The sequence below is a fragment of the Acanthochromis polyacanthus genome, chromosome 3 (genome assembly GCF_021347895.1).
Source record: "Acanthochromis polyacanthus isolate Apoly-LR-REF ecotype Palm Island chromosome 3, KAUST_Apoly_ChrSc, whole genome shotgun sequence".
In the NCBI taxonomy this organism is placed as follows: domain Eukaryota; kingdom Metazoa; phylum Chordata; class Actinopteri; family Pomacentridae; genus Acanthochromis; species Acanthochromis polyacanthus.
This window is the reverse complement of record NC_067115.1, coordinates 25,034,599-25,061,602: the sequence shown is the minus strand read 5'-3', so window position 1 is coordinate 25,061,602 and position 27,004 is coordinate 25,034,599. Positions and strand designations below refer to the sequence as shown.

The window sequence follows — 27,004 nt, the reverse complement described above, 5'->3', positions numbered from 1 at the left end:
TGCTGTGAATCCCTCTTGCTTAGTCCATTTAAATTCAGAGCAGGTATTAAGCTGCATCGCTAGCACTTACTGTATAAAGAGGGAATAACTGGATGTAAATGCATTTAATGACTATAAAATGTCGACTATTAATAGAAGGCTGTCAGAAATAGAGTTTGACTTGATGCAAATTTTGAGGATTACATCTTCAGGCAGTTTTTTGCTGTTTAGTATTTCAACCCCCATCTGATGGTGATCAAAACGGGAGTGAAGCCAAAAACTTTTCAGTCATTAAAAATTCGTTTGGTGTCGAGCCTCTTCAGCTGCACCGCTCTTTGTACTAGAGGGCAAATACTGAAAAAATAGTCCTGCAGTGTGTAAAGAGGTGGGAGACGAGCGAGTTTGTGCATTTATTCATTTATTTCTGCTTTCATTCACTCATTTGCACTAAGAATGATTACATAAAGCCGTTACGTTGAGGCAAAATACAAAACGGGACAACTGAATAGAAGACGGTCGCGAAATGGCTCGTAGAAGGAAAATCGTTCAACGTTGCAACAGTACAGCATTTTTTTTATATTCTGTATTCAGTGACTCTTTGCCTCAGTAGGCAGTGATTTCTGTAAGGAGGTCCACTGGAGGTCCATTCCATTATTAAGAATGAACCAGCTGAGTAAACTAATAACTACTGTCCTCAACCCAGACTTCACGCATGGCCTCATACCGGCTAATCCTTTAATTGGTGCAGCACGGCAGCCAGAGGTGTTCTAGTCTTGAGTGAAAAGTCCACTGAACTGGATTATGCAGCCAAAATCTCCATCTTGACAAGTTATTTATTCAGTTACAGAGTCGTACAATTAGAATTGCTTCAATGCATATGAAAGAAATCCGAGCTCGTTTTGATCTCGAGTAAAAGTTATTTCAGGGCTGATTTTGTGAACCACCACTAAAAATAGCCCGAACACGAGAAACCGCACTGTAGATTTATCTGTCTCCTGTCTGAAGTCTGAATCTGAGACAGGCAGAGGCTGCTTTATTACAGTGGGAGCCACGTGATTGTGAGATTAGGTCCAAATTTCTCTATCAGTTGCTGCAGTCTGACTGTGCCTGTGGGCAAATTCCCAATGATTTAAACAGCAGTGACAGAGATGTGTTACCTCAACCCATCGCCTGATTTTAATGACACGACCCTTTTATGTGCATTTTAATGCACAGAAAAAATCCGAGGTGTGCTAATGCATGCATGCCTCCGGGAGATGCTCATCTTTAAGAGTCCTTGTGACATTTATCACTGAATCAATTAACAGGCTGCCAAAAAACAGCAGAGAGGTGGAACATGTGGAGGTGTGGTGATGAGAGGCGGGTATCAAGATATCCATTGTGTCAGTGTGTGTGTGTCAAAGGAGCACAAACATGATTTCAGTGCCAGGTTTAGTCTATCTCCTCTCTATTTCATCCCTCCAGCTCACTGTCCTGTCGTGCTTTGTAACAGACTTACACTGTGCCCGGCTGTGGGGAGATAGGAACAAATCAAGGATTTGATTTGGTATTGGGTGGAGGGCGAGGCTGGGATCGGCTATTGGATGTCTCAGGTGAGAGGTAGTGAGGGAAAAGCTTTGATTAGGTGTTCAATGTCGTGCAATAATGACATCTATGGTTCGGGTTGTTTTAGATAACAGATTGTGGCTGTCAGTCACTGCGTCCACTGCACTGTTTCAGACCGAATTATCTCAAAGATGGATTTCGGTGGCATTTAGTGCAGACATCGCAGAGGATGAATTTCAGATCAGACAATGAATCACACAGATTTCGTGATCTCCTGAGTTTTTATCCACTGTGAGGATCCGATTAATGTTTCTGTGTGAAACGTCTCAACAACTATGAGATGGATTGCCATGAAAATTGCTGCTGCCATTAATGTGTCCCTCTGCCCGAACTGTAATAACACTCAGTTTATTTAACGCCATCATGGAGTTCGAATTGAAATTTGTCCAATACCTTAAAATAATGACATCTCAAATTAGATCCCAGAGTTCAAGTACAACATTAACCGCTCAGAGGAGACTGTGTGAATCATTCCTTTATGGTCAAAATGCTGCAAACAAAACCAAATAAAACACTAATAGAGGATCTCAGTAAGAGAAAAGAGGGGAACGGATGTTCAATTTAGTTCAATCAATTCAAAAATCTGTCTTCATACCTTAGGGGTTTAATTAGTGAGGTTAGCATAATGAAAGAGATCACAAACGGGACTTAAGAGGCAACACATGAAGACGAACTGTAGCCACATGTTCAGCGTTAGAACAGAAAGCTGTAGTTCTTTAATGAACGGATGGTGTCTGCATGTGGTTCCTATCGTGAATCATAGAGGAGGATCTGTGATGGTGTGTGGGGGCTTTGTCGGTGACACTGTTGAGATTTATTTAGAATTCAAGGCAACACTTAACCAGCTCAGCTATCACAGCATACTGCAGCAACATGCCGTCCCATCTGGTTAGACATTTAGCCGGACTATGATTTGTTCTTTCAACCAAACAATGAGTCAAAAGCACAGCTTCCAGCTCCACAAGGGCCTTTTTGACCAAGAGGAATGGAGTGCTGCATCAGATTACCTGAAAACAATCACCTAAACACAACAGAGGTGGTTTTGGATGAGTGGGGTTGCTGAGTGAAGGAAAAGCAGCCAACAAGCTTGTGTGGGAACTCCTTGAAAGCTGTTCAAGTAGCTCAAAAATGAAAGCACATTTTGCTTTGTTTCCACTTTTTGTTTACTACATAATCAATTTTGTATTATTTAATAGTTTGATTGTCTTCACTTTTGGGCTACAATGTAGAAAAATAGTCAAAAAAATGAAAAACCCCTGAATGAGTCAGTCCAGACCTTCTACTATATGTCTTTAAAAACAAATATAAAACACCACAGCAAGGTCATTCGTGTAGTCATCAAAGGCATTTTTATTGCCTCTCCTCCCACTTCATTTTATCCCCCCTAATGTTACTCATAAGATGGACATTTTTCAATGACTCCACGCTAAATTTGGCACCGCAGCTTGAACAGATTCCACCAGCATCTGCTTGGTTTTTATGGGAATTCTAAAGGCGGAAAATGGTGGGAGAGGGTGTGAGGAAACGGATGGAGAATTATGCCCAGAAAGTTTGCACAGACACCCTACATGTATGACAGAGCAAAGGGATATAAATCATCTGACAGCCATGGTAATGAGTCACAGCTATTCTGAAGTTTCTGCTGGAGATACTCATCAGTTATGACTAAAAGGCTAGAACCAGCATGTCAAACGTCCAACTGTCCAGGGGTCAGAAAAAGAACAGGAAGAAAGGGAAGGTGAGTGTGAAGAGAGAGAGAAGTAGGCTGAGAATGATAGCGTAGAAAGCGAGGAAAGAAAAAAAACAAGAAGTAGCGACAGTCCATCTGGGAATATCTGAGCACAGAGGGAGCCCTGCAGCAGGTGATGGGCTGTGAAGATTCAGCTGTAGCCGATGGAATACAAACCCTCCATCAAACATCATCATCGCTTTGAACAAGCGTGCTCCGTGGAAGAAATCATTTTTACACAAGCAGCACTGTGGTGATACAGAAGATGATATTGATTCAGTTGTCTCTCGTTAAATTTAGACTGCGACTAAAAAGAGAAATACAATTCTCGCACAACTCCCCATCATTCATGAGGCTGAGCTCATCCTGAGCTGCAGATGGAGGAGCTGATTGACTGATCGGATGCACGTCGGATACATTTGGCACATGCTGCACTGTAATGAGCAGAGCAAAGCAGTAGCAGGGTTCATCTTCAACTTTTTATTGACCCACCTGCTTCCCTTTTCTTTATGTGTGTGCGTGTGTTCATGTCTGCAGGCTGTGTGTGTGCGACATGGACAGACTCGGACGAAATGAATTCATCGGGGAGGTGAGGGTGGCTCTGAAAAAACTGAAAGAGGGCGAGAACAAACGCTACAATATGGGCCTGGAGAGAATTGCACAGGTATGTGGACTGCTTACATACAGACCAAATGGGTTTCTGTGGACATATATATATCAAGAAGTGTCCTATTTTTGTTGTGCATGTTTGTCCAGAGGCTACCAGGCATCAATTTCCAATGCTGCACTATATTGTGTAATAGATATTCACCTGGAGGCTCTGTAACCTATCACCACCATCTCTCTCTCTCTCTCTCTCTCTCTCTCTCTCTCTCTCTCTCTCTCTCATTTCAGAATAAAGAAACCAACAATCAAACCGTGGAACAGGGAGCAGTCGTAGCAGAGGAAGAGGTAACACTATCATCAGCTTTATCATCATCAACTCTATTATTTGAATTTTCAAGCCGAAACATGCGTCACTGTAATTTCCTATTGCTCTCCCATATCGAAAACATTCTCTTATCGCTCCAGTGGTTCTAATCAGTCATCTGTTCCCTCCATCTCTGTAGAAAAAGAAAGTTTAATTAGATGTTTTTTAATCAGTGTCTGAAGCGTGAACGCCTAACAGACCAAGGAAACTACTCATGGACATCCGTAAAGCAACAGATTGTAAATCACACCAGTGCTGCCAGTCCAACGCGTTTCTCCTCCTGTGGTGGTTATCTCATTTCTCCTCATGGTTTCACAGACAGAGGCTAATAGCTTTTGGTCTCTGATTAGACTCAGTGTATGGCTTAACCTGGAGATTAAAAGAAGAAAGGAGCAGTGTCATTTTTCCGAGCTCAGATAAGGCCTTTAATTACAAGCTTTAATTTAAAACCCTTCACACGCTCACTAAACAGTTAAAACTATTGCAGCACATCTCAGCTAATCTTACTCAAGCATCATTTTTATTTAATTTAATCATATTTTTGTTTCATTTTTCTGTTGTTGCTTTGAGTAAAATAAAGTACTAGAAGAAAGTTTCCTGACCCCACTCTAGGATTCCCCACTGTGCATTTGTGCTGGAGGAAGGAAGCGTCAAGGTGGAAGCAGGTGCTGTGTCTGACACGGTTGCTTTCTGTGTCCCCAGCGTGGTCGCATCCTGGTGTCACTGTGCTATAACACAGAGAAGGGCTGCCTGCTGGTTGGGATCATACGCTGCGCCCATCTGGCTGCCATGGACTCCAACGGCTACTCTGACCCCTTCGTCAAAATGTAAGTCACGTCAGATATTGATGAAGAAACCTGGTAGTCTACAAATTATGCTCATGTGCCACTTTTGTGCAACAGTCACCATATTTATATTAATAATCACACGATTAGTGCTAATATTGCACGTGCAAATTCAGATTGCGGAGTGGAGATAAACATGTTCGATCCACTGAATTTATGTCTTATCAGTGTTTCTCACATTCTTTTTAAACATAAGCAAAGGATCTTATCATTAAGCCTAAAGGACACTCAGGGAACATTTAGTTAAAAATCTGAAGCCATCAGGATGCTGAATCTAAACCACTAGCTGTTTACCGGATTTCACAGTGACTTTAATTTTGGAATGTATCACCGTTCCCACTCTTCAAAGCTTGACTAACTCCACCTTAAGTACTATCGAAACTGCCAAAATCAATATGAGCTCAAACAGGATTTAACAAAGACTTAGTTCAAATCAAGTGAGGCAAAGTAAACCTTATGGTCCCCAAGGGGAATTTTGGGCACAATGCCACAGTCTGTCGCATTACATAAGACAAAAAAAAAAAGCATCCTAAAAACACAAGCCTGCATTCGACAATACAGAAGGGAAACTCTCAGGATCAGTAAGTGCTAAAGCGTCTGAGTATATATTGCACATTGCTGTAATACACTAAACTTGAGCACTGGAGTTCTGCAGTTTGCTGGAGGCTGAAACAAACGATGGCCTCCAGCGGTCTGATTTGCTCTTTAGCACCCTGAGTCTTTATAGTAATAGCAGAAGATAATAGGAAAAGAGATGCTGATGATTCCTGTTGCGTGCTTCATGACTACCTGCTCATACAGACTCTGTATGGGTTCATATTCTGTTATTACTCTGCCAAGGAATGGCGTAGTTCTGGGATAATTGGCATATGTTTGTCCGTCTGTTTGTCTGTTAGCAACATTATTCAAAAATAAACTGATGGATTTGGATGAAATTTTCAGGGAAGGTCAGAAATGACACAAGGATCAAGTGATTGGATTTTGGCAGTGATGCTGCTTATAGTCTGGATCCACAGATTTGTTGAAGATTTCTGTATCATTGACAGATAGCGGCATGGCGTCACTGTAACTATGACAACAAGTGAACAGTACATCAGATGCTTGCTGACAATCACATGATTACGATCATACTACAAATTGACCACTGCTGACTTATCGGGACGTATCCATCAGAAATCATACAAGGAACAACTGATTAAATAGTGATGGTGTTTCCGAATCCCATCAGTTCCCACCGCCCGCTACATATTTAGGTCACGCGATTTGGGAGCCCGACATAACGTACACATGCATAACACATGTCTGTGCTGGGTGCAAGGTCATTTTCTTTGTGGGTACATCTCTGTGTTAAGTGGCTGCATTCTATGTTGTCGTGATTTCTGATCATCAGTAACTAATAAGCAAATGCTTAATTTCTGACAATGCCATATGGAGGAATGAACAGCCCTGGTAGAGTATTGGGCTCTCCAAGTGCTTTTCTTGTTTTTATCTCCTTCATAGCTGTTTTGTGCATTCTGCAGTTAGGTTGTCATACCACGAATGTTTGACTGATATATAAACCAAACTTTGCAAAAAACTACTGTGTAGCAAACTTTGCTAATGTGTCCGGGTTCTCAAGAAGTTGTTTAAAAAGTTTTGGTTCAGCACTGTCGCCTTGCAGCTCAAAGATCCTTTGATTCGCATCCTGGCCTGGGATCTTTCTATGTGGAGTTTGCATGTTCTCCCTGTGCAGCGTGGGTCTTCTCCGGGTTCTCCGGCTTCTTTCTACAGTCAGTCCAGAAACATGCTGAGGTTAATTGATGATTCTAAATTGTCCATAGTTGTGAATGTGAGTGTGATTGTTTGTCCCTGTGTGTAGCCCATTGTGTCCCCTGCCTTCACCCTAAGTCAGCTGGGACAGACTACAGCCTTAAGTAGTGTATAGATAATGAATGGATGGATGGATGTTTCATACCAATTTCACACTCAGTGTGAGTCTTACATATCCTGATCATTTTGTAATGCAGTACTATGTAGAATGGTTTGGCTGCACCTCCCTTCCTTCCGCTATAGTGATGAAACACACTGTTTTGTTTGTATTTCTTTAAGGCAATTACAATCATCTTGGTTTAAGGTGAGAGGCAGAATTGTTTAGGTGAAACATGTACATGCAAGAAGCAGGACAACTTCTAATTAATGTCTAATTCATCAACAAAAAAGTAGACTTTGACAAAACGTAAAACTTTCAGTGTTGTAGGTTGCTAGGCTGGAAACTTTTTTGTTTCCCGTAGTGGAGGGGATTTTGAATACAGAAATATATACACTACTGCACAAAACTTTGGGGTCACCCAGATAATTTCATGTTTTTCATGTTTTTCACACTTTTATTCATGCGCTAACATAATTGCAAAAGGATTTTCTAATGATCAATTAGCCTTTCAACACCATTAGCTAACACAATGTAGCGTTAGAACACAGGAGTGATGGTTGCTGGAAATGTTCCTCTGTACTCCTATGGAGATATTCCATTAAAAATCAGCTGTTTCCAGCTAGAATAGTCATTTAGCACATTAACAATGTCTAGACTGGGTTTATGATTAGTTTAAAGTTATCTTCATTGAAAACATTTTTTTTCTTCCAAAAATAAGGACATTTCTGTGTGACCCCAAACTTTTGAACGGTAGTGTAGATAGCAGAAAGGGATTAGAAAATTGTAAGAACTGCACGACCAATTGCAAGCATATGATGATAAAATATATTAAAATTTCCAACTTAGAGAAGCATTTTCTATTTCTTTATGCATGATAATATCATACTTAAACAGCTTAATCAGTATATCAGTGTGCATTTTGACTTTTTGAAGTATTTCTGATTTCACCATTTGTAAAATGTGAACACACCAAATTATTCAAGGACATCCTAAAATTATTGTGTCTGGTTACAGGCGAGGTTAGAGGGTTCAGACTATGCTCAGTAAACCTGCAGCTACAGTGCACACCCTTTGCTCTATTTCACACCTGCTTTGCCCTTTAACCAGCTTGACAGACTTGAAGGGGGCGTAGCCAGACGCCCTGCTGTAGCGCCAGCATGGCACAACACCCACACACCTGAATCACACATGCACAGGCCAAATTCCAACCCTTTACTGCATTATGGATAAGAATGTAAAATGAACATCAGTCTGACTGACCTTGAGGTAATAACTCCTTTCTGAGTTGAAACAGGACGCTTCTGTGACAGTCTGAAGGAAGGTGCTGATCACGTTGCAGAATGGAGGTGGATGCAGTCTCCTGATTGTACTGTACCCAGTGAGATGAATACTTTTCTCAGCCAACGCAGGTCTCTTCATACTCTCAAACACAGAACCAGGAGAGACAAAGTGTCTGACACCATATGGCTGAGCCAGTCTGCCTGTAAGGCATGGATGGTGACAGATAAAGCCCACACAGCATCATCTCTGATCAGCCTGCTGCACTTAAATACCAGCAGTTCAGGGAAGAAGCGCTCCCACACAGGACAACCAATCCTGCAAACCAACGCCACCTCCAGCAGTGGGAGGTTTTAAAGTAGAAGGAGCATCAGGAAATTGCAAAAAACTTTGAAGTACTCTAAAGCATTTTTTTTAAAACTTTATCCTGTTGATTGAACTCAGAATAGGAGTCAGCTTCAGTAATCAATCAGGTAATATTTTAATAATTCTTAGAATTTTGAACAAGAACTTTGTTTATGGCCTGAGGATGATGGATTCTTTGTGTGCCTGATGTAGATTTAAAGCTGGAATGTGTTCAGATCTAAAATATAACATCTCATCTGCATTACAGCACACTGGACAAATGTAAATATGTAAATAACATGTACATCTATGCAAACATGGGCTGCACAGTGGAGTAGTGATTAGCATTTTCACCTTGCAGCCAGAAGATCCCCGGTTCAAATCCCAGCCTGGGCCTGGGATCTTTCTGCATGGAGTTTGCATGTTCTCCCTGTACATGTGTGGATTTTCTCCGGGCACTCCGGCTTCCTCCCACAGTCCAAAAATATGCTGAGGTTAACTGATAACTCTAAATTACCCGTAGGTGTGAATGTGAGTGTGATTGTTCGTCTGTATATGTAGCCCTGAGACAGACTGGCGACCTGTGTCCCCTGCCTTCGCCCCAGTCAGCTGAGATAGGCTCCAGCACCGCCCAGGACCCTAGTGAGGATAAAGCGGTGTATAGAGGATGGATGGATGGATCTATGCAAACACACCCACACTCTGATGCTTAACAAACATATAACACACACACACACACACACACACATAAAACTTCACTTTGTTATTTATGACGCTGACTTTTTCTGATTTTCTCATGTTTTTCTAAAGATTTGTCTTTTTATGTCTTCTTGTTGTTGCATAGCCTCGAGAACGGTCACATTGCATTTCACCGCCCATACTGTACAAGCATGTGACAAATAAAAACTTCTGAATCTTAAATTTTGCTCCCGCCTGCAACATGTAAGCAGATGATCACTGGCGTCATTCAGAGATGTTCACTTGGCTGTTTTCTTTTATTCTCTACGCCTCTTGATGTGTATATGTTTACACTGCATGTTTTTTTTTCTTTTCTGTTTTGAACCAGACACTTGACAAGAAGTTGAAACAACCAGTCAGCTTGTTTGACACTTGGTTTGAGGCGTCTGAGTCGTGCACGTCAGCTCCTCTGTGAGCCTCTGCAACCATCTCTGAGAAAATGTTTGGAGAAAATTCTGAGCACAGAAATACATGAAGGTCTGGATGACCCGTGAATGACAGATGGATCCACACAGTTCCTTTTTGAAGTCTCCTTTGTGCTGAGCCGTTTGAGCAGAATGAGCAGGACAATAACAACTGAAATATTGAAAAACGTTTTTATGTAATGGTGCTTTCACTATAGGTGGTACAAGAGGGAAATATCGAGGAAAACTTTTTTTTTCTGGGTCCTCTTAACTGTTGACAAGTTTAAATCTTGTCCAAATAAAAGAAAACTTGCTGTCTGTCAAAAACATAGAGCGTTTGTTCTCTTTCTCCAAGGAATGATTTGTTTCTCTTCTGAAAGAATGGCTCTTTGCACTTTATCCGTCTAGTGCAGGGATGTCAAACATGCGACCCGTGGGCCAAAAGTGGCCCATCAGAGGGTCCAATCCAGCCTGACTTTGTAAAGTGTAAAAATTACAGAGAAGATATTAACTGCAAATTGTACATTTGTAGAACTGTAAACTTAAAATAAGTTCTAGACCACGACAAGTTGTTTTGATCACAAAGCAAAATACTAGATTGCTTATTCTTGTTTCGCCTTGTTTTTGTTATTTTTTGTCTTGTTTTTTTGTTTGACTTTGGTCATTTGTTTCAGGTGTTTGTTGTTTTGTTTCTTATTTTTGCTGGTTTGTGTTTCCTTTGTGTCTTGCTTGTGTTTCTTGTCTTATTTTTGTCATTTTGTGTTTTACTTTCGCTTTGTCGTTTTTTGTCTCGTTTTTGTCGTTTCGTGTCTTTTTTGTCTCACTTGTGTCGTTCGCCCTTTTTTTGTTTCTTTGCATCTCATTTTTGTAATATTTTGTCTGACTTTTGTTTGACTTGTGTCGATTTTTTTTTAAATGAATGAAAATTTAAAATCATTTCTACATCTTGATAAGTTGATTTGATCATAAAGTAAAATACTACATTGTTCAGTTCCAGATACCAGAGGCTAAATGTTTTGTGCCTTCATAGACAAACTGTGATCTGGAAGTTGTAATGCACGTGTAAATGATAAACTGAGGCAAACGTTTTTGAAATTGAGTTAAAACTGGATGTGACTGTGGCCCCTGGTTCAGTGCTTTAGAGGTAGATTACATGTGCACCAACAGCACATGACTGGCTTACTTTACCCCTTTTTTCATGACATTTATGTTACATTACGTGTTCTTTGGCTCTGTCTCTCCTTGCTGCATGGTTCCACCAGCTGCTTCTTCTTGTATAGATTCTTATAGATTACATGATTTGTTGGAACCACTGCTCTGTCCTCTTTGTATTCATCACACAAAGCTTTGTTTACCTGAGCGCAAAGGAAGGGCTGCAGAAATTATGCCACTCTTTGGGTTTATTTAGGTGAATCCTCGGAGTATATAGAGCAACTGAATTGATATAGGAATTAATTTGCCTAGCTAGCTTTCTGACTTACTTCACTGTCAGAGTGGCGATGTCCTGCAGCTGCAACACCAGAAATCCTTTTGAGGAATCTGTAGCTAAAGCGGATCTTGATGCCAATATGTGTGTAAGTGAGTCTGTGCATTTATCCTGAAGGTTTTTCCAATTGGTTTCTTCTCTATGCAACTCTCATTCAGCCTTTAGAAGTCATTCGAGTGACACGAGGTCAGAATTATCTCAGAGCTAATTTGTCTTCCATTTAAGGGGACAAATTAGCATTTTAAGGACTAAATGAGAGCGTGTCTTTCACAAGAGCCCGCAGTTTTCTTCCCCGCTCCTCAAACATCAACTAAAATGTCTGAAAAAATAATTTTTTCTGTCAAAAAAAGACAAAAAAAAGAAAGTAAGGGCAGGAGAAGAAGTGCAAAACACGTTAGATTTTTCCTGCTGACCAAGCACACTGCCATATCTTTAGTTATCTCCCTTTTCTCACTGAACTCTTGTGTGAAGTTGAAATCCTCTCTGCACCAACTTTATATTTAGCTCCTCTCTTCTAACTTGTCGCTCGTGTTCTCCGTCACATTTTTCATTGCATCTGTGTGTCACAACTTCTTTGTTTTTAACACCAGCTCCTTCTCCCTCATCTCCTCCTGTCACCGTTCAGTGATTTTGTTGTTTGTTTCTCTCATTCACAGGGCTGCTCTCATCCTTCTGTTTGTCTTTTTTTTGTGTTTTTTATAACGCTTGGAGTGTTGTCGAGTTGTCGTGTGACGATGGCGTGTGGCTCCTACGACAGTAAGGCATATTTTGGGCAAGTCGTAAGGACGTTGAAAAGTCTTCATATGCTATTCTTCAGATATGATGGAGTATTCTGAGTGATTTTGCAGTCAAATGTTGTGTTCAACCCTGTCTTAACTTTACATTCATTTCATCCATATGTACATATGCAAAACATGTGCACATGGAAGAAAGAGTTTCACATTGTCGGGTTACAGCTTTGTGGTGGACACCTACATAAGATGATCGGTGTGTCTCTCCATAGGAAGCTTTTCAATCGCAAAGCCAAAGCCTATTTGATTGAATTCCCGACAAAGTTTACCAATAGAAAGACCAATTGATTAAAGATTAGGCAGTTTTTCCCTGAAGTGTAGCTTAACACATTTCTGACATGCCGACACTCTACATGGACCGAGAGATAGTGGTTACCGTACACTGTGAGAAAAAAAATCAGGCATTTTAGGGAATATTTTCCTTTTATTTTAGAATTTAGAATAAAATTCATGGCAGAAATTATGGCAACATAGAATGTGGCCATTTAATATAGATGTACCCACAAGCAAAATGACTTTGCACTGAGCACAGACGTGTGTTATGCATGTGTACGTTATGGACAGATACCAAATCGTGTGATCTAAATATGTAGCGAGCGGCGGGAATTGATGGGACTCAGAAACACCGCCACAATATAATCAGTTGTTCCTTGTATCATTTCTGATGGATAAGTCCCAAAAAGTCCACAACAGTGGATTTGTAGTAGGATCTCAATCATGTGATCATCAGCAGGCAGCTGACGTAGTGTTCACTTGTTGTCATATGTCTGTCTGTCTAATTCTTGGAGATATCTAAATGTCATTTGAAATGGTGATTTGCCACTATACTGACCATTTTCAAAACATTTTTTTTCTTTCTTTTATTCCTGTAATTATTCCTCATCCTTATAGCAGCTGTGAAGTCATTCTGTCCTGGCATAATTACAGTTCACACTTTCCTTATTCGGTGGATTTTACTCGAAGTTATTATGAGGCTTTAGGAGTCTGAAGTAGTCAAACCAAGTGAGTTTCTGTCCGTTCAGTCCAGAATTCAGCAAGAAAACTCCGCTGCAGTGAAGCGATAGCAGCACAAAGAAGGAAATCTCTTACTGGAAGGACTGTAATGTTAGGCACTTGATTTGTGTGACTCGGCTGAACTTGTGTAGTTAAGCTGGAAAAAAAGATTGCTTCACAGTCAGTTCTTACATTAAGTCAGTGTTGTCAAACATACGGCCTGCGGGCCAAAACCGGCCCGTCAGAGGGTCGAATCCGGACCGCCGGATAATTTCGCTATTTGTCCACTGCACTGCCACAACTTTTATGTATTTTTTATGCATATATTTTATACATTTACTTGGCAGGGGGATAAATTAATCTTCTTACTTAAATCTTAGATACATAAATGGGTCTAAAATTTCTTGCACTATCTTCATAATGAAAAGTTTTTATCATTTCATATTCCAGCTGTACCTAAAAAAAAAAAAACATGTGGTATCATTCCATTGAAATTTTTAAGATAACTTCTATACCTTTAAACAAATTGTAATATTTGTATTACTACCCAAAGCGTCTTTACCGCTGATAGTATCATACAAGATTTAATGCAGTGCACAAACTTCGAGGGACGGAGAGCAGCAGCAGGTGGAGGAAAAGAGTTAAAAAGTGTCCATACAATGGATGTTGACAACTTCTATTACTGTCCTGTGTAATATTCTTCTTTTTCAATTATCAAACTGTTCAAAGTCTGCTCTAAAATAAAAAAGAAACATATTTCAAACATGTAACCATTCTTGTGTGGACCAAAAATATAACACAAACAATAACACAAATTATTATTCTTAACCAAAATAACAAAAATGGCATAGAAACACATTTATTCTCATATAGGCAATTTTTGACCCACTCATGGGAGAGTGTATGGTCCAATCAGTAGCTCCCACTTCAGTTTGTACGATGTGAGGGTTAGAATAACTGCACAGATGTGGAAATAAATGCAAACTTAAAACAATCTCTAAGTTGTTTTGATCATACAATAAAATACTGTATTGTTCAGTTCCAGATACCTGTGACTAAATGTTTTGTGTCTTTGTAGCCACACTGTGATCTGTAAGTTGTAATGCATGTCTAAATGATAAACTGAAGCATAATATTGTGGAAATTTCAGTTATTTTTTCTTAAGAAATTTCAGTTTGTTCATAATGTTTTGCAAGAAGTTCACTAAACATGAGTTGTTGTTTTTTTTGCGCTAACATAAAGGCAAATATTTGAAGTTGTGGTTACTATGCTCTGATTTTACTAGTCTTGTCCATCTGGGTCAAAGTGAGCTGCATGTGGCCCCATGAACTAAAATCAGTTTGACACCCCTACATTCATAAATGTATCTTTCAATGTGCATACACTTTAGGCATTATGTTACAGTATGCAGACTCTTAATATGATGCTGGAAAATGTCTCAGATATGATTAAATAATTGAATAATAAGTATTCTGAGTCAGCTACTGTAAAGCCTACAATGTGAGAACAAAATCATTATCACTTGCTTTACATATCTAACACATATAATGAGCCCTGCAGCAATACTACCCCTGTGCCTATAATAATCCGGGCAGCAAGGCGTTAATTCTGCATCTGAGGTGGTGTCACTGCATTAGATTTTGTTATATTATGAGTACAGGTGAGTGTTCCTATATAAGATCCCTATGGTTCCTCCTTGCTTGCTCATATTTCTCTGTATGAAGAAAACGGTTTGTCTCAGTTACAGTATAAAAACACTGAAAACAACAGCTACTGTTCCCCGTTAACCTTATCAGTCAGTGCAAGCTGGTGACAAGTATACCAAAACTTGGTGTTTTTCCTGTTCTGCAGTGAACAACCTACTTTTTAAGGAAACGGTTTGGAGAAAAACTGGGGGGGATTATCCTCCCATATCTCTCTGGACCAGTCTCCCTTGTTATGAATTATTCTTCGCATTGAATAGTTTTTTTTTTCCTATGGTAATTTGGCCATATTTTGGTTCCTGCTATCCCAGCCCATATTTTTATTTATGCAATCATAATTAGGCGTGTTGCTGTCAAATAAGGTTTTGTTATTCTGGAAATTAGAATCCTGCAGTCTGAGCTGCCTTGGAGCCGTCTGTAAAATGTGATTTGGCACAGCTCCGACTGAGAGCCCCCCCACCACCACCACCAGGCTTTCACCTCTCACTCTCACATCCTGCTGGTCAAATAGACACTTTGTTTGGCTGACTCCTTCAATCGATTCATTCTTTTCTTCCAGTTTCCTTTGTATAAGCACCAGGTATTCTGAAGGAAGAATGGTGATTATGTAGCTCCTGGGGAAAGTGACCTTTTAAGATGCAACAAACGTTTGGCTGAGGCTCAGACTGGCACCAAGGCAGTGTTTGGTAGCATTTCATGCTGAATGGCTTCTGTTGGAACAACACTGTAATTGGGGTTGTAACATGTTGAGTCTATTAGTGGGGGGTACTGCTTTGGAGATAGAAAACTTGTGTTTTCTTTAAGAGGAGAGACACTGGTTGAGAATATTTTTTTGTTTAGAGCTTCAGATCCAATCTAAACAATCAGTTCTCATGAATTTTGTTCAGCAGTTGTCTGGCTAACCTGGTGTAGAAAGCTTGACTTTTGGATGGTTGGTCAACTTTAAGATTTTGCACTGCACTTTCTCTAAAATCTGCAGAGTATTGATGTTGGTTTTACCAGCTTCAATTTTGCCTTTTGTTTAATCAGAAACAGTTTTATTGTCATTGGAAATGTATAAGTTGTGCAACATTTAGCTAAGTCACACAGCTCCCATCACTGTCATCGTCAGCTGCCTCACGCTCTGGTAAGCTGTACTCTACCTGCCCAGCATCATAAGGGAGATTAAAGCTGTCAAAGAACCAGAAACAGTATTTCCCTCAGCTGCACATTGGAGTTGCAAGTGGCCAGAAATTCCAAATGAAAGCTATTGTTGCTCCACATCTTAACAACTTTGTCATCTGATAATCTGTCAACCATCCAAAACCACTGAGAGGTGAAGTAAATATCTCAGTGCAGTCTTCAATTTTCACAGAGAACCAATGGAGAGAAGCCAGTTTTGACTGATGTAATATTGTCTGTTCAATCCAATAAGAAGCTGAACTGCTGCATCCTCAGCTAGCTGGAGGCAAGAGAGTGGCTTTAGTTAGACCAGATCAGATTGCAGTTGTCAAGCCAACAGAAGAGACATGCACATGAGGCATATTTTCGAAGTTTTGAGTGTTTCAGTTCTGGAGATTTGAACAACAATGTTTACAGTTTGATGAACTTTCACCAAGTGGCCACAAAAAAATCTGATAATACAAGTTTAGCTCACAATCGTGAAATCGGAAGAAAATCTTTCTCAAAGGATATTGAATAAAGCAAGTATATGTTTGTTTCTTATCCCTTTGTTCATCCTGCGATCCCTCAGATTTCTCGTGCGAACCTTCCTGCCTTTATCTGTGAACATTATTTATCCTGATCCTAAAGTGGCTCAAAGTTTTCTGAGGGAGTTTCTGCATTTTAGTTCATAGCAAAAAAGGACTGAAGCCAGAATTGTCCCTCGTTTTACAACTTTAGCAGATCATTTCACATCAATGCGATATGACATTTTCAGCCCTGACAGCCAGCATGCAGAAACTGGAGTCTTTGTGCTGCCACCTTGCTTTCTATCAATACCCCCTCCTGCTGCTGTTCCTCCTCCACCTCCATCCCTCCATCGTTCACTCGCTCTGATTCCGGCTCTGCAGTGACAGCCCCAAGCCCATCTCATGCATCAGCTGTCAGGCCTGGATTCGTCACTGGCGGGGGGAAGCTGGAAGAGTGAGATATCTCAGCGCGTGAACATCTTGAGTTGGAATTTATGCTGATGACGGCTCCTATTGCCCTCCAGCGATCCTTCTGTTGCCTCTTTGCTCGAGCGTATACTCCTCCAACATAGGAGTGATTATGATCTTGCTGTGGTCTACTGTCTCTCTCTGTCTTTTGCTGTCTCACTCGCTCTCTGTCCCCGCCTTTGTTCAAAAGATTTCTGGGTCACAATTATCTCAAAAAGACAGTTTGCAAACTTTTCATCTCCCTTTGTTTCTGCTGTTCAGGAAGGTTTACTGTCACAGCAGGGCAAAAGATAAAGGACAGTCATGGATTAATTGCTTTGATCTCAGAAATGATGACGTACTGGCACTGTGTGAAAGGCAAGGAGAGTTTAAGGATCTCTGTTGTACAAACTTTTATTGCATTTTCCCTATTTGTCCTGTGCTGCTTTGAGGTTCAACCATTTCTCTAAGGAAGCACATATATGGGCTAAAACCACAGTTGGACTGTCTGTTAAGTTTGACATTTTAAGAAATATCCTTTTTTTTTTTAACTTTCTTACTAAGAGTTACATGAGAAAACTGACAAAATCCACCTGCTAACACTTCAAAGCTCAACTAACATGACATGGCTTGTTTATGACTCTGTGCCAAATCTTAAATGCAAATCCAATTGTACCCCAGACTTTATGGTGAACAAATCCATAACTGCTAGCTGCAGTTACAGATTCAACCCAGAGTTTGCTATCAGTCTTTCTGGATAACTCTTGACAAACTATGTGCTACCCTGAGTTTGGCTGAGGTCACAGCGAATCTATATCTTAATCTCTCGCTCTCTTTTTTCTCTCTTCCTCAGCATTTTACAGCCAGATATGGGGAAAAAGTCCAAGTACAAGACTTCAGTGAAGAAAAAGACGCTCAATCCAGAATTCAATGAGGTACAACTCGTCTCTTGCTCCTCAAATAACCACCTGGAAACTTCTTTGATTTCTCTTCCGACCTCCAAATGATGTGCAGCGTATAACATGGCAATTAAGCATACCTTTTCAAGTCACTTTAAAAATCTCCTGCATGCGCTCCCAGCATCAGTCTATATGTCTCCACAGAACATGAGTTAAATTAGCAATTCAGTTCCTTTCAATGTCGGATTTATGAATCATTGATGTAAATATGCTCTTGTGTGCGCCACCTGCACAGGAGTTTTCATATGAAGTATCCTTGGACCAGCTGGCGAAGAAAACCCTGGAGATCTCTGTGTGGGACTACGACTTGGGGATGAGCAACGACTTCATAGGTAGGCTGAGAAAAACATTTGAAGCATGGAGGGGAGCAGAGTGGAGAGGAGAGACGGCGACAAAGAATCAAACTGTTTAAATGAAAGCAGAGCATTTGCAGAAAACATAAAAACCAGGCCGAGCGTGGGCGGAGAGAGGGAAAAAAGAGAGAAGTGCAGAGAGATGAGGGGTAATTATAAAGCTTGAGGAAACGACTGAGTGAGCAAAGGAGAGCTGGAGTGGTACAGGAAGTGGAGAGGAGAAATCAAAAAGGAAGATGTTTTTTTTCTCTGCATCCACATCCTTCATGGACTTGGCACATCAAATGGCTGCAGCTTCATCAGGCTGCTAAACAGCTTTGGCATGGCCCGGCATGTATATCACAGCAACGGGGCACATGGGAGCTTTAGAAGTGATTGAGAACTAGTGGGGGGGCACAGCGAGAATGGATTACCACCCTGCGAGTCTGAAGGCCCTCAAATCAAAGCGTTTTACTTTGTCTAATGTGTGTGTACGCACATGCGTGAGAGACGCTGGGTGGGTTGGTTGGAAGGAGACGCCCGCTGCTTAGATAAACCCAGTGAATTATTAGCCCTGCTGGGCGAAAGGCCATCAGTCTAACATACAGCCCCAGATAAAAGCTGTTCCCTTGACCATTATCATTACAGGTTTAGCTACAGCAGCCTGCCGGTTATGCTAATTGGGGCTGAGAGAAAAATGACACCAAGGCAAAGAAGAATGGAGAAACGGAGTTGATAGAGGAGGAGCAGTGGTCTGCACTAAGATCGAGGGCAGTAACAAGCAGGCTAATAGGCTTAGAGGATGTCAGATGGTAGGTGGGGAGATTTTATAGATATATGGGGGAGAAAACAACGAGACAGCTAAAGTACACAGTAGTATTCAGACAATAAATCAAATGCAAGGAAAGAAGGGAAATTTGTTGTTCACCGTGAACCAAAACTCAACCTCTGACTCCTTTGTAGTCATATTGTGTTTTACATTTACAGTGTGACCTAACTGGAAAGCTAGAAAACCTTACAGAAAGCACTACACAACTATTACTAAATCAGAGAGACACAATAGATACTGGATTTTAAGTGTTTAAGCCTCGAGTCAACTGAGACAATTACAAACGAATCCTATAGAACCCAATCCTATTCACCAAATCAATATCAGCTGGCCTTAAGAAACAGACCAGGGATCACACATGGTGCCATTGATCCATACTCAATGCAATTTCCTCTATAAAACCACAAGCTATCTACATTCATTGAGTTGCATTTCAGCATCCATTACCTTATAAAAAATGCTTCCAATCAGTTCCATTCAAATCTGCATATCTTTAGGTAGGAAAGTGATATCATAATGGTATTTGGTAGACATCCTGAGTTTAAGTGTCAGTTTTGGTATCAGAAGGACTCAAGTGAAGACACAGTTAGGTCACCAAGCAAATAATGAAATTTCAAGACAAAATTTGAGGAAAAAGTCTCGTCAAATCAAGTGTCAGTTCAAGAAAAACTATGAATTAATTTGTGTGTCTCTCAGGCCTTTCAAAACTGAATGTTCAGTTGATGTTTGAATAGGTTACATTCAAAGTTCACTGGGTTTTTAATGTACACAGGTCAGACCAAGTTGTTTGATTTCACAGCTACTCAGTAGAATTTCAGTGTATTTGGGTAGATGTGCGTGTTCTGCTGTTTTATTTATGTTTTATTGTTGTATACCAGCTCAAAACTTGAAGATTATTTCTTAAAATGCTCAAGTTAAAGCTTCTCTTTTAGCAGTTCTCTCAAGTGAAGTATCACAGGTCAAGTCTAAAGGCTTTTATCTTCTTCAGATGCATTTATAAACTACATCTCTACTGCAGAAACTTACTGACTGGGAAGCTTTAGGGGAACATTTCCATTACTGCTTGGAAGGGCAGCACTTTCTTACAGTCCAGGAACTTCGAGGGTGGGGCTTGCAGCGCTGAGCATTCCTAATTGGTCGAGAACGTGATAGATTTCTTTTGCTACAACTGCTCATCGCTTGTCTCAATGACCCCATTTATAAAGCTGTAGAACAACAATCACAGCATGACTTAAATGTCTTTCTTACTTTGATAATGCGGTGTTGCCTGTCACTTACTTTATATGGCGTCATTTTTGCTAGTCTGCTGCACTACCGCCACCTACTGGACAGGAGGTGAGCAGTTTGCTCTATATTGTGGCAAAAGTGGCTTTTGCCTTAACTTTGTGAGTCTTTAGACTGTGAAGGAGACCAACGTCCTGAAAGAAGCTTTTAGTTCAATGAAAACAGTTTCTGCAACTGAAAGCTCTTAGTACTTCGGGTGGAAGCGCAGCTATAGTGTTGCACTCAACTACTAGTGCTTACCGGCTTAAATTTCAGAGAAATTAATAGAAAAAAATAGCAGTAAGTATGAGAGAAAAGTTACACATTTTTTCACCTACACGCTTGGACAGTCACTGGGTGAATTGAAGATGCTTGCAGAACTGTTGGTTCAAAACTTTTGGATACAGTCTCTTAAAAGGAGGGTGAAGTTGTGGGATTCAGTTGCTGTTCGATGATTCCATATCTACTCATTAGTTGAGCTCCTGGACTTTACTAGATGCTTGGTTCACCACAAGTTTTATTTATATGTTGGTTTTGTTAAAATGAGACAGACCTGCAGCAGAAGTAGATTTTATGTAAAAATAAGTGGACAGAGAAGAGGATGAAACCTGTGTGAGTGTCGGTGCAATCGTGCTCTCCAGCCGGTGTGTCAGTCTCACCTCCATCTGTGTCATCTCCTCTGGCTCTGGTTCCTCATCCGTCTTCTGTCCCCCAACGAGTGTCACGACGGCTGACCGTTCGTTTGTCACCGGCAGCCCACAGGCTCAGAGAACACTCCATCGATCTCTGTTCAGGGCTGGTGGGAGTGTTGAGGGGGCGGTAGGTGGAGGTGACGAAGTGCTGTGCGTGATTATCCTATCGAAACTCTGTCAACAGGTTTAGACCTGCTCCACAAGTTGTGTCTGAGAGGAAAGCTAAGAAGGATCTGGTCTGCTCCTTTCCCCCCAGCAGCAGCATATCAGGCAATGTTTGATGCAGAGTTCAGCTAAGTTGCAGATCAACAGTCGAGGCTTGTTTGCTCCCGGCTGTCATTTTCTAGGGCGCTGTTAGAAGTCGGCATTGCCAAAATGCCGTGTTTAAAACTTCACGCTCCATTAACTGTGCAATCACAGCCAAGGGAATGGCTCTGTAATAACCTCGGTGTGACAACTGCCTGCATCTCTCTGTCTTACAGTCTGCCTCTCCACCAACGCCTCCATCACCTCTGTTCACTTTCACCTGACTCATTTCCTGTCTCTCTCTATAGTTATTCCCAGCCCCCAGCCAATTTAGTGCCAATGTTCTTCTAATAAATCATTCTTCATCGAAGATTTCTCTTTCTCGTATTTCTCCAACTACTTTTTACTTCCTCCATCTCTCTCTCTGCCTGGAGGAATTCATCTCATGTGTCTGTTTGTTTTCTTCCTTAATTGCTCCCATGTCTGTCTGCCTCTCAGATAGTACTAATCTTGACTGGCATCAAAGTTGATATACAGAACATTATTGCCTTAGTTCAATTACATGTAATGTAATATTACATTTTAACAAGAAAACAAAACTGTTGGTTTTCCACATTATTGTTACTTTCCAGTGCTGCCAGTATGCAAACTATCAGTATCTGTTTTACAGGTTAATATTTACACACAAATATAATAAGCACAGTAAAAAAAAATACGAAGCACCGCTAAATAGGCAAAATAATCGAACTTAGAATGAATTTCTTCCTACAGGATATCACTCTGATGGACATTTAAATTGATCTATCGACAGGAACAACTTTTTTTATTTTAATTTCAACCCTGAACTACTTTATATATTATCTATGCTGTCTATGTATGTGTGTGTGTGTGTGGTCTAAATAGCTCTCTATTTATTGTTAATAACTGGATTTTGCACTAAACTTTGTTAATTTTTGCACAAAATTTTGGGTTCACAGTAAATTGTAAATTTTGCACATAGTGTACAAGGGAAGTTTATCCACAGTCAGATTCCTTTTATGTGTACATTCCTGGCCATTAAAGCTGTTTGTGATTCTCAACATTATTCTGTTCTTTCCCATTCTTTTTTGGCCTATAACCCTTTATATATATATATAAAAAATATACAGTGTTTGTTTGGGTCCCTGGCAGTGTTTCCGATGTCTTTGTCAAAGACAGATTTCTTTCTGAGAGACTTGTATTTCAAACTGCTTTCTTGGTCAGCAGAGGTAATATTATCCAAAAAAAATTATTCAAAATGGCAAGTAATTAGGAAAAAATGTAAATGTGAAAAATACAAACGTGTATTTTCATTCCTTTTTTTCTACTCTAAGAATCATCTCACACCCCCACACGTTTATTTTCTAAAACGTGTTTTCAAAACTAAATTTTAGTGTACTTTGTTAAAATACTGAGCTGTACGTGAAGTGGGTAAAATTATTGCTGTCTTAGGCAGCTACAACTTTAAAACGCTGTACATGCCTTGATAAGATAAGATAAGATAAGATAAGATAAGATAAGATAAGATAAGATGAAGTGGCGAAATTTGCAGATGAGTACAGATTTTTCGATGTGTAGTTATACAACTGTTGCACAGAAAGAACAAAAAACCCTCAATATTGCAACATATTAGTGGTATAGCACAGACACATTCACCCCTAAGTAGAAATACTGATGTAAGACTTACTGATAATGGACAGATTTGATTTATGTTGCACAATTCTTCTAGCCTAGCTGCACTAGACAACCCACGGCAACGAATTTAATTCTCTGCCAGGGTGGGTCTAGTTACCCTCCATAAGGCTCGAGGTCGGATGCTCCTAAAACTGGCCGGACGAATCACCATGAAGTGTAGAGTCAGAAGGCGGGTGTAACTAAGTGACGACAGAGGCGCGACAATTCTGACAGAAACAACCGGAAACAACTAGCCTAGCCACGCTAGACAACCCACAGCAACGAATTTAATTCTCTGCCAGGGTCGACAACAAAAACGACAACAGTCGTTGAGCTCCATTAGCACCGACTCTGAATAATCTTTCTGTTAACATGTCTGTAATATACTTGAGCTTCACCCATTGACTGTATAAATAAGGCTTCACCGAACTATCGCATCCTCTGATTTCCGGCGCTCTAGGAGCCTATTCGTTGTGCTAATTGGTTGTATACCTACCCAATTGCTGCAGAGTGATTTGATAGACAACCTTTTAGCCCGCCTCCCTCCCTGTCGAGCGTGCCTAGACCCTTGCGTCTTCAGAGCATGGGTCTACAATTCTTCCATATGTAGAAAAATACCGATATTGCACAGATTCTTGTATTGGTAGAAAAATGTGATGTTGCAAATGAATGCACGAGTAGCAACATTTTACAGAGCAAGAAGGAACCTTTACTTTGAAAAGAGTATTTTTATATTGTTGTGTTGGTTTTAAGTAAGAGATCTGAGTCCCTCCTTCACAGCTGAACACCTCATTGTTTCATCTGCCTCTCTCTTCCATTTACCTCCTCACTTCCTGGCAGTTTGCGCCTCCATTCCACTCCCATCCTTCTCACTGATCGACCATTTCCCGTGACCTCCTGACTCCTCTCTGTCTCTGCTTCTGCCTCTCTGTTTGCAGGTGGGGTGGAGCTGGGCATCAATGCGAATGGACAGAGACTCAGACACTGGTTTGAGTGTCTCAAAAACAAAGGGAAGAAAGTCGAGTACTGGCATACGCTCACACAGCAAGGAGCCCCGAGCAGTGACAAAGCGGACTAGAATGCACAAAACACTCATGCACACACACACACACACACACACACACACACACACACACACACATACATACAAATGCACTAACACACACGTTTGTCTCACCAAACACAGTCCAAGCAAAGCAGTAATATGAACAAAGGAGAAAACATGCAATAAGGATAATGCTGAAAATGAAATCTGTCACACAATGCCAATAAACACAGCACAAAGTATTAGTATATGATATTCATACTAATATTAGCGATGGTAATAAGGTGTAATCTGAATACATTTTTTTCAAGGTGAACCAAATTGTGATGATGTCCTCATTAAAGTGTCGACGTAAACAGAACAGTACTCACAAAATTGTGCTTTAGACCTTACTGTATCGTGGAAGTTGCTCGTGTTCATTCAAATTAACACAGATTTGAGAGTAATGTACTCAAAATTCATTCAGTGAAAGTGCCCAACAGTATGTGAAACCCTTGTGACTCATAATGTGGTACATAGTTACAGGAGTGGAGATACTCCAAAAGGGTCATTCTGTCCTGACAAGACTCGACTGTAGTGGCTGTCGATCTGATGCAAAACAACACACCGTAATATAAAGCACAAAATGATCCATTTGGTGGATTCGTACCTTTACCTTTTCAGTGTTCTTGTTCTCACGTCTTCCCATTGTCTCTTGGTGACAGTGGTATTCTATCCACCTTCATGTCAGACAGTAATGTGTCAACATACGTGTGTGTGTGTGTGTGTGTGTGTGTGTGTGTGTGTGTGTGTGTGTGTGTGTGTGTGTGTGTGTGTGTGTGTGTGTGTGTGCATGAGGGCTATGAGCATATATGAGTGCCTACATTTTTTGTCTGTGCAGTGCGTGTTTGTCTGTATTCACGTCTCGCCCCGTTCAAAATGTCTCCATCCGACTTCCGAAGCACAGAGGTGTGAAGAATAACAAAGGACAGGAAAGATGCACACAAGAGAGAAATCCTCTGCTGCTGCCACAGGTCTCAGTGGTGTGAATGTTCCTGGCTGGAGGACACTGACAAACTGTCAGTCATGTGTGCCGGGCCTTTGCCATCTCTCCCTCTCATTGCCAGACAGTCATAGAGCTACTTTAGGAAAGGAATAGATCTTGATACATACACTCTCGCTACTCTTTCTGACTTTCCGCATGAAAGGCCGAAGCCGTGTCCACAGCACAGCAGTCATTGCTTATGGATGTGCTGCTTGTAACTTCACTTTGTTGTAGCAGATTTCAACTGGATTCAGGAGAGTTTACCTCAGCGACTCCAATTCTGCTCCAACAGAGACACAGATGATGCAAGATTTTCTTCCTGCAGGGCAACGTCACACATCTTTATTTAAAAATACAGGAATTAGATTGGTCTGGTTATCTGATTTATGGGAATGGAGCTGCCCAGGCCTTTTAAAACTCCCCTAACCTGCCATTACACATCCTCAGACACTCTTACTTGGGAGCATCTAAGGGAAAAGGTATAAGAAATATGACTGAAAATTATATTAACCATCAGAGGGAGGCATTGTGATCAGTGTTCTGTTCATCCTATTAACTCTGGGTTATTAAATGTCAAGTGAGGTGGCATATATTTTTATCCTCTGGACAAGAGACAGGCTGCTCATGTCAAACACAGGATTTTGTGCTGATATAAACTGTGCAGTCAGGGTCGACATTGAGAATAAAATCCCTCCTTTAAAGTAAGGGATTATATCCTGCTTTGACACTCATATGGCAGAAAAGGGCAGTAGATATGCACAGATTAAGATCCAAGACACTAAAACTACTCTAGAATGCACACTACATGTATGTAATGAGTCTATATGCACCTTTCTGCATATTGATGGTACATTTAACTTGTCTGAAAGCCCTTCAGCATATCAAATGTCGCCCCCTGGCTCAACTGTCACAGCAGCTCTGGCCAATACGCTTGTTCACAGAAGCACACCCACAGTCGGTCAGTGACCTCCGGGAATTTTCTAACTGTTGAATCGATCCGGCTGCTCATATTCTTGGTGTCCTTCAACAACCTTGTGAATGTCTGATTGTTGACTGCAAAAAGAAAAAGAAAAAAAGTAAAAAAAAAAAGACACAAACAGATCCTTCAGTGGTGGATTAGGCTCAGAATATAAAAGGGCTTGGACATTCTGAAAGCTTGGAGCTAAACTATGTGTAAGCTTGAACACATTTTCAGTTAGATTTGAGATGATTTCAAGATGAGGGTTGGGAAAGGACGGTGTGTTTATTCTGTACTTTCTCTATGCACATTAAAACTCCCAGCACGTCAGCAGAGAGATAATCAAAACCAAAACAGCATTATTATGTTATCCAAGCATTAAGGATACATTCCTGGGAAAACTCAGTGCTCTGTTTGTGGTTCGGTTGGGCGACAGTGATCAAAAAAGCTGGCATTTCTGGCTGGATGGCTCTTTGTTCTTGTGTCTGGATCTGTTGGTTTTGTTTACAGTCACAGAATTTTTTCTGACTCTTGTCTATTGACCCCGCTTTGCTTATGTAATCATTTTATCTGCAATACCGCTGCATGTTTAGCAATTACCATCAGCTTGTATAATGGAGTGCAACCTTAGCTGATCATTCTGAATGCTGATGTGTTTACAGTCCAGGCCGTCTGTTTCAGTCTCTTACCATCAGTGTGTATTTGTTTGTTTGTGATTTCGATGATTCAGGGTACTTTTTTCGCTCAGTTGCTCTGCTTTACCAAGCAAGCCGTTGCTTTAAATAAAAAAATACATTAAAAAAACACAAAAAACCTTTACTGTCACAGACTTTGACACTTGTCTTCCTTAAATTGATCAGTGGTAATGAAGCAGCTGATGGAAACGAGATGGGAATTCACTGTTGCGGTCTCTGTGTATTCACTGTCAATGTCAATCACACAGTATGGCTGCCATCCTGTGGTGGGTTTGTGTAAATACTTCGCAAAATAAATCTGAAGCTGTTTCAGTGGTACTCTGTCCTCCTTTGAAATATGATCCACTTTATGCTTAATGCTGCTAAAGCATACAACA

General features: G+C 40.6%; 1 protein-coding gene across 3 annotated transcripts in view; it reads left to right on the top strand.

Moving 5' to 3' along the window:
* Window positions 1–26,945, top strand: part of doc2d (double C2-like domains, delta) — a 39,239-nt gene extending 12,294 nt beyond the window's left edge. For all 3 annotated transcript variants that reach the window (XM_022206834.2, XM_022206835.2, XM_051945389.1), the window contains exons 6-11: window positions 3,851–3,977; window positions 4,208–4,264; window positions 4,986–5,110; window positions 17,746–17,827; window positions 18,087–18,183; window positions 23,844–26,945. In XM_022206834.2, the coding sequence (XP_022062526.1) occupies window positions 3,851–3,977; window positions 4,208–4,264; window positions 4,986–5,110; window positions 17,746–17,827; window positions 18,087–18,183; window positions 23,844–23,983 (628 nt within the window). In that variant the 3' untranslated portion in view covers window positions 23,984–26,945. The remainder of the gene's footprint in view (window positions 1–3,850; window positions 3,978–4,207; window positions 4,265–4,985; window positions 5,111–17,745; window positions 17,828–18,086; window positions 18,184–23,843) is intronic.
* Window positions 26,946–27,004: the final 59 nt, after the last annotated feature.